This window comes from Dendropsophus ebraccatus, chromosome 2 (assembly GCF_027789765.1).
Source record: "Dendropsophus ebraccatus isolate aDenEbr1 chromosome 2, aDenEbr1.pat, whole genome shotgun sequence".
In the NCBI taxonomy this organism is placed as follows: Eukaryota; Metazoa; Chordata; class Amphibia; order Anura; family Hylidae; genus Dendropsophus; species Dendropsophus ebraccatus.
Window position 1 is genome coordinate 166283009 of NC_091455.1, and position 8684 is coordinate 166291692.

General features: G+C 48.5%; 1 protein-coding gene across 1 annotated transcript; it reads right to left on the reverse strand.

Annotated features, from left to right (window-relative positions):
* Positions 1-681: 681 nt before the first annotated feature.
* RPL15 (ribosomal protein L15) lies at positions 682-8282 on the reverse strand. Its single transcript, XM_069960413.1, has 3 exons — positions 8101-8282; positions 7121-7257; positions 682-1035 (listed from the first exon to the last, which is right to left on the reverse strand). The coding sequence occupies exons 1-3, from the start codon at positions 8270-8272 to the stop codon at positions 730-732; spliced, it is 615 nt and encodes a 204-aa protein (XP_069816514.1). The 5' UTR covers positions 8273-8282; the 3' UTR covers positions 682-729.
* Positions 8283-8684: the final 402 nt, after the last annotated feature.

Sequence of the window (8684 nt, forward strand, 5' to 3'; positions counted from 1 at the left end):
GGAATACTCCAAGACACAAAGAAAAAAAAATGAAGTTACAGGTGCAAAGTGGCTGTGAAGACCAAATAGACCAGTGCTTCTCAGTTCCAGTCCTCACCAACAGGTCATGTTTAGAGGATTTCCTTAGTATTTCACAGGTGATATAATTACTCAGTCCATCAGGTATTATCACAGGTGTCCTTTGTATGGGAAATCCTCAAAACATGACCTGTTGGTGAGGCCTAAGGACTGGAATTGAGAAGCACTGAAATAGACTGTATCCTTACAGTGGGACATCAAATGTGTCAGATTCTGCAAAGATTTTAAAACACTCCATCCAGAAAAAAACTTCTATGCAGAAACTGACCCGCAGTGTGAATTTCAAACCTGCAATGTGTCAAATCTGGTATCAGAAATGCAGCAGGTTTAGTGTGTGGCAGTACTCCTAAAGGAGTTATCCATATTCTTCTAGAAACAGCACCACACCAGTCCATAGGTCGTGGGAGGTATTGCAGCTCAGTTCTATAGAAGTGGATAGAGCCAAATAGTAATTTCACAAACCACCTGAAAGGTGTAGTGCTGTTTTGTTTTTTCTCAAAAAGCCTTTTTTAACCTAGAAAGTCCTTTTTAAGACAGAACATACAAGAACTTAGGAGCAGTGTGCCTTCAACTGTCAGGAACAATCACAGCCAAAAACAAAGATTTGTCCAAACTTCTTTATTTTTACCAAATTTACAAGTACTATCCCAATCAGCGGTAACGGTGAAGCTGAAGAGTATTGCGTCTTCTCCAGGCAGCACGACGAGAGCCACCAATGGTGAGATGGAACTTGTGGCCCTTTCCAAGACCACGGCTCTTCTTGCCAGCAGATGTCAGGCCACGCATCTCCCTGTGCTTGTGCACAGCCTTTGTGATCCATTGGGTGTCTGGATTGCGTCTGATTGCCTTGTGGAAGGTGTCAATGAGGATGACCTCGAAGAACTTGTAGGTGGAGTCCTCACCAACCCAATAGGAGCTAAGAACTCTCAGCCCTCCACAGTGACGGCCAGCACGCTCCTAGAACAAATCAAAGGAAAAATCAGATTTATACTGTTCTTGTGCCTACTGTTACACAAGCTGTCAAGACAGGATAAAAGTGAAAATAGCAGCAGGTAAAAAGACTAACCTGCTGTTATGTTCCCATAGGGCTGGGTACAAAGGATCTTCAGTTTAGAGGGGTTACCTAGTGCTACAAAAACATGGCCACTTTCTTTCCAGAGACAGCACCACTATTGTCTCAGTTTGGGTGGGGTTTTCAGCTCAGTTTCATTGAAGTGAATGGAGCTTAATTGCAAGCCACACCTGAACTCGAGACAAGAGTGGTGCTGTCTCTGGAAGAAAGTGGCCATGTTTTTGTAGCACTGGATATAACCCTTTAATGTGCAAATTAGACAGGTGCCCCACTGGCAAGAATATGGAGGAGCAGTAGGGCTGGGCGATAATGGCCTAAATCTATATCGCGGTTTATCGTACATATAACTGCGGTAACGATAATTGAGCGATAATTATGACACGCCCCTTTTACAAGCCACACCCACTTGGTTGTGCCAAATGCAATATTTAGTTTCAATAACGTAAAAAAATATAAAAATTAACTGAGCAGCAACCAACGCTATGTACACACTACAGAACATGTATAGACAGGTATACAGCCACTACAGGATGTGTATATACAGGTATACAGCCACTACACAATGTGTACACAGAGGTATATAGCTATGTACACAATACAGGACGTGTATACACAGGTATACAGAGCATTGTCTACACTGGATACAGCTGAGTGCAGGACTAGCCATGTACAATGTATCAGTCTGGAGCTCACAGAGCATTGTCTACACTGTATACAGCTGGGAGCAGGACTAGCTGTGTACAATGTATCAGTCTGGAGCTCACAGAGCATTGTCTACACTGGATACAGCTGGGAGCAGGACTAGCTATGTACAATGTATCAGTCTGGAGCTCACAGAGCATTGTCTACACTGTATACAGCTGGGAGCAGGACTAGCTATGTACAATGTATCAGTCTGGAGCTTACAGAGCATTGTCTACACTGGATACAGCTGGGAGCAGGACTAGCTATGTACAATGTATCAGTCTGGAGCTCACAGAGCATTGTCTACACTGGATACAGCTGAGAGCAGGACTAGCTATGTACAATGTATCAGGCTGGAGCTCACAGAGCATTGTCTACACTGTATACAGCCGGGAGCAGGACTAGCTATGTACAATGTATCAGTCTGCGGCTCACAGAGCATTGTCTACACTGGATACAGAGCAGGACTAGCTATGTACAATGTATCAGTCTGGAGCTCACAGAGCATTGTCTACACTGGATACAGCTGAGAGCAGGACTAGCTATGTACAATGTATCAGTCTGGGGCTCACAGAGCATTGTCTACACTGGATACAGAGCAGGACTAGCTATGTACAATGTATCAGTCTGGAGCTCACAGAGCATTGTCTACACTGCATACAGCTGGGAGCAGGACTAGCTACGTACAATGTATCAGTCTGGAGCTCACAGAGCATTGTCTACACTGGATACAGCTGAGAGCAGGACTAGCCATGTACAATGTATCAGTCTGGAGCTCACAGAGCATTGTCTACACTGGATACAGAGCAAGACTAGCTATGTACAATGTATCAGTCTGTAGAGCTCACAGAGCATTGTCTACACTGGATACAGCTGAGAGCAGGACTAGCTATGAACAATGTATCAGTATGGTGTCCAGGCTGTTTGTATCCAGTGTAGAAAATGCTCTGTGAGCTAGACTGGGGCAGGATGGCTCTACTGGCACTAAACAAGCTAGGAACAGACAAGGATCTGATCATGTAGGGAGGGCAGAACACGTGTGCGGTGTGGACTATGGGACCGGGCTGAGTCGCGCAGCGCTCCGTGTGGTATCCACGGGACATGAAGGGCTGCATCGGACGACTGGGGTCTGCTCTGCTGTGGCGGGCGAGTTGGGGTCAACTGTGCCAGCCGGGGGCTGCTCTGCCATGTGGGGTGAGTGGATGACCGCTGTGCCGGGTGGGCGGAGGGCTGATACCTGTGTCGGGCAAGTGGATGACCGATATGCCGGGCGGGCGGCTGCTCTGCCGTGTCGGGCGGGTGGGGGCCGCTCTGCTGTGCCGGGAAGACCGCTGTGATATGCCGGACGGGGGAGGATGGCAGGGGCGCTCTGACACACGGTGCTGGTCTCCTATGTGCAGTCCGTGCATCCCTGCACAGACTGCACATAGGAGGCTTCCTCCGGCCTGTGCAGCGCTTAGGGCTCAGGTAGGAAAATAGTAAAAATACCGCAGATACCGTCCTGGCAAAGTTGAGGTCGGTTAACCGACGCCAGAGACGGTATCGGTATTTTGACGGTATACCGCCCAGCCCTAAGGAGCAGTGACTATTTCGGCACTCATCACTGTAAAGCATTGGAGGAAATAACCTCCATCCTTAGCATCCCATGCAGCATGGAAACAAAACTGCAGGTTCTATGTATCCTACTGTTAGTTTACCTTTAAATAAGGTTAGAAAACACAGGCAGTGTGCAGCACTGAAAGTACAGGGAAAGTTAACCCTAAAACCATGTTCACTACCCAATAAGCTGTAAATACTAATAAAAGACAATTCTCTACAAACTCAATGTACAACACTTTCCACAACCAAAGGTACTTTTGCACACACTTGACCACTATAGCCTGTTGCATTTTCAGAATTACAAGGCTTCATCTCCATATTCAGGATCCAACTACAGTTACAGAAGCTGCATGGCGCACACTGCTACTCCTGAACAAAATCTCATTATGAAAAGTTCATAAAAACAGCCTGTTCTGCCATTTTCAGATTCCTAGTCACCTCCAGGCTAAAATTTACTCTGCCTCTAGATAGTTGTAGGTCCTAGAGGAGAGATAGGCACCTATAAGACATAAAAGTACCCTTTAGGTTACAAACACACTTGCCGGATCTGCAGCGAGTCTCCTTGCTGCGTTTTTGCAGCGAGACTCGCTGCAGATCCTGGCCCTATACTTTCAATAGCAGAGAAACTCGCAGCAGGGATGTACATCCCTGCTGCGATTTTGTCTGCAGCCCGCCCCATTAACCCCCCGGCCGCCGGACATTATACATTACCGGGTCCCCGTTCCTGCTTGCTTCGGGGCTCCCGGTGTCTTCACGGCACGCCCGGCCAATCAGTGCGCTGCGGCGGGGCAGCGCACTGATTGGCCGGGCGGAACGTGCCGGAAGCCGCCGAAGCAAGCAGGAGCCGGGATCAGGTAATGTATATCCTGCCCGCCCCCCTGCAGCCCCGATCGCCCCCAGCCCCATGATCGCCCCGCAGCCCCCGGCCGCATGATCGCCCCCAGCCCCCGGCCGAATGATCGCCCCCAGCCCCCGGCCGCATGATCTGCCCCTGCAGGGCTGGGGGCGATCGTGCGGCCGGGGGCTGGGGGCGATGGTGCGGTCGGGGGCTGCGGGCGATGGTGCGGTCGGGGGCTGCGGGGCGATATACATTACCTGATCCCGGCTCCTGCTTGCTTCAGCGGCTCCCGGCACGTTCCGCCTGGCCAATCAATGCGCTGCCCCGCCGCAGCGCACTGATTGGCCGGGCGGGCCGTGAAGACACCGGGAGCCCCAAAGCAAGCAGGAACGGGGACCCAGTAATGTATAATGTCCGGCGGCCGGGGGGTTAATGGGGCGGGCTGCAGACAAAATCGCAGCAGGGATGTACATCCCTGCTGCGAGTTTCTCGGCTATTGAAAGTATAGGGCCAGGATCTGCAGCGAGTCTCGCTGCAAAAACGCAGCAAGGAGACTCGCTGCAGATCCGGCAAGTGTGTTTGTAACCTTAAGCTGTAGTTTAAGCAGCAAGAGGGGTAACCGCTTTAATCATACACCAAACCCATGATAAACCCAACCGTATACATTAGATCAGTGCTTCTCAATTCCAGTCCTCATGACCCACAGACAGGTCATGTTTTGAGGAATTCCTTAGTATTTCACAGGTGATAACTAGAGATGAGCGAATTGGGTTCAATTCCATCCGAACCCGAACGTTCAGCATTTGATTAGTGGGGGCTGCTGAACTTGGATAAAGCTCTAAGGTTGTCTGGAAAACATGGATATAGCCAATGACTATATCCATGTTTTCTTCAATAGAAAATATATAGACATGGCACTCACCCTTACGAAGTCTCCATGATTTCTTTATTTGATCAAACAAACATCTTAGTGATCAGTTCTAGGAGAGGACGCCCTAAGCGCTAACAGCCGACAGCTGTTTCCTGCCTTTCGGCACTTCGTCACGGCTGTTTTCCACATAGCCTTAGGGCTTTATTCTAGTTCAGAAGCCACCGCTAATCAAATGCCGAACAATCGGGTTCGGATGGACTCAAACCCGATTCGCTCATCTCTAGTGATAACTATATTCAGTGCATCAGGTATCACAGCTGTTCTCTGCATAGGATATCCTCAAAACATGACCTGCTTATGGGCCACAAGGACTGGAATTGAGAAGCACTACATCAGATAACTGGCTGAACCCATAAACCATTTAGTGTATATGGTGGTCTCCCAACTCTCCCTAGAGAGCTGCAACTCTTTCTACACTCCATAGTGAAATCATGGACACTCTGCCATGTATAAGTCGGTAGGTTGAGTGAAAACACAGGACAAACAAGATCACAGCTCTTTATGTGCATAGCCAGCTTTATTCAGGGAATTACTTCATTCATTTCACATGCAATCCTGTATCCATTACTCATCTATGCAAGTTTGTAGAGCCCAGTACCAATCCATCCAAACAAGAGGGGGTATAAGACTGATACTAAACTAGTAACATCTTCCATTAACGTTTGCACTGCTTGAAATAGCACTTTGGCACAGATAATAGCAAGTCCTCAGCAGTATTGTCTAGATGTTTTCATTCATTTCTAAATTATGAACCAAAGATGAACATACACTAGAAGTCAGATTCTTAGTAGCCATGCAATAGGATCTCCCCATTAGCAGAGGATTCAGACACATAGGAGACACACAAACTCCTAAACATGTTGGCTGCCCAAGACTTGTCAGATGCTTTAAGGAGAACCCCTCCTGACACATCTGGTTTAGTAAATACTTACATTCACCATGATGCAATTCTACAACATCTTTTCTCATAAGAGTTTGCTGTTCCTGTTTTTCCACCAGGAGACGGGACATCATCAATCCTCTTACCAGCCATAACCCTACACAGGCACTCAGCAGTGACTGGACAAGTAGTAGTAAGTGTGCAAGTAGAGCCCTGCAACCCTACTGGCAATACCCAGTTGTCAAATTATTAACAGCACAATGCAGATATTTAGGATTCATCGCTGAAAGCTGGAATCAGTCACTGTAAAGGGCCCTATTACACCGAGCGATAATTGGGCAGCTCAGACAGGCCGCTCTGAAGCCACATCCCATGGTGATGGGACACAGAGTGCAAGAGAAGACCAGGAGCATGGACAGAGTAAGTATATACTGTTTGGACAGGGGCTGCATGAACCATGCTAATGATGTCCACAGCCCTTGGTAAATTATTGTGCAGTGTAATAAGCCCAGGAAACAAGCGCCAATCTAGCAGATTGGCACTCGTTTACAGTGTTGATGAGGCCTTCATTGGCCCATGTAATAGGACTTGTACTCTGTTCTAGGTCACAGCACTTAATTACATACATAGCATTTGTTACTGGACACTACAAACGTCTACCCTTTATGTATGTGAACAACAAAAAGATTACAGACTGGCAATACAGGCATATACAAGTCCTCAGACTATCCTCTACCAGGCACCCCACAAAAGTTCTTCTGCAGGGTCAAAGCTACAACAGTGCAAAGCCTCTGTCCATTATAGCTGATGCCAGTTCCACAGCAGATCTAAGCCATGTATTCTGCCAGCAAAACCTTGGCCCATAGACTATGTTCTATACGGGCCCTTCTTGCAGGACTGCATGTGTGGACAGTAAAATATGGATGTGTGGGCAAAGCCTTATTTCAGAAGACACTTTATATGGAAAAGATGCCAAAACAGCAGCAATAAAAAAAAAAAAAAAAAAAACTACACAAAAATGTTGAACGCATTCTTTACCTCAGCAACAGATTGCAGGCTGCGAGCAAACTTGATCTGGTTCACACCATGGTGCACAGGCTTGCCATAGGTTGCACCCTTGGGAACTGGGCGTTTGCGGCCACCACGGCGAACTCTGATACGGTAGATGACATACCCTGTGTATACAAAGAGAAGACTTTATAATGTGCATAGAACATAATACATGATATTTAGCTAGGGACAAGTCTAACCCTGTAGGTCACAGAGAATATCCTAATAATGATAGCTCCCCAAGGAACTGGGGCTGACAGACTATCAATCATCGATACCTATAATATACATACACACAAATGCACATTAACTACTATATGAGGAGAAGAAAAATAAGTATACGTCCATAGAAAAAGCATACCACCATGTATAAAGGATAGGGATCTGTTCACATTACTTTATTATACACTGGGACTCTGGAATGATTTGGTAGTTGTCAGTATGGAAACCATGAAGTCCCAAATCTATGGCTTTCCAGCTGCCAAACTACAACTCCCATCATGGCCTGACAGCCAGTTGCCAATGCATGCTGAGTATTGTAGTTTGGACGCTGCTTAAGGAATACAAATTATAGCAGCAAATTGACCATAAAGAGTATCTACCACAGAGCACAACCTGAATTAGTGATGCCAGGAGACAGCGTAGCCACGGATCACTGCCACCCTGCCTGAGCCATGCAGCATGGCAGCTAATGTGAGTGGGAGGAGCTGCACTGAGCGGCAAGGGGCCCCATTCACTTACGTTAGCTGCAATGCAGCAGTGAGACACAATGGCTTCACCCTGATGGAGTCAGGATCACCCTGCCATGTAGGAGCTGCACCCACTAGAACATTAGGCATGGTCAATGACATGGGACACCCAGCGATGCATTCGGACATTACTATGTGCTAGAGCAATCCCACCCAAAAGCAGCACCAGAGGCCTCTACTGCACACAATGACATCTGGGGGATGGGGGGGGGTACGCACCTTGCTTGGCCTTGTAGCCCAGTCTGCGAGCCTTGTCTGGACGGGTGGGCCGCGGGGCACGGTGGAGGGAGGACAATTGGCGGTACTGCCAGCAGCGGACACGCAGCAGGAACCTCATGACATCCGACTGCTTCTTCCTCCATAACTCCTGCATGTACTTGTAGGCACCCATGATGGCTCACTGGGGAGGAAGAACACTGGATTAGTGCTGATAGGAGAGGAGGCTGCAGAAACATACAGGACACCACAGACCCTCAGAGGAGGACAACAGGGCCAGGACAGACGCTACAGACCATGGAGAGGAGGACACGGACCTGACAGACCCCCCAGAGAGGAGGACACGGACCTGACAGACCCCCCAGAGAGGAGAGGAGGAGGACACGGACCTGACAGACCCCCCAGGAGGAGAGGAGGAGGACACGGACCTGACAGACACCCCAGGAGGAGAGGAGGAGGACACGGACCTGACAGACACCCCAGGAGGAGAGGAGGAGGACACGGACCTGACAGACACCCCAGGAGGAGAGGAGGAGGACACGGACCTGACAGACACCCCAGGAGGAGAGGAGGAGGACACGGACCTG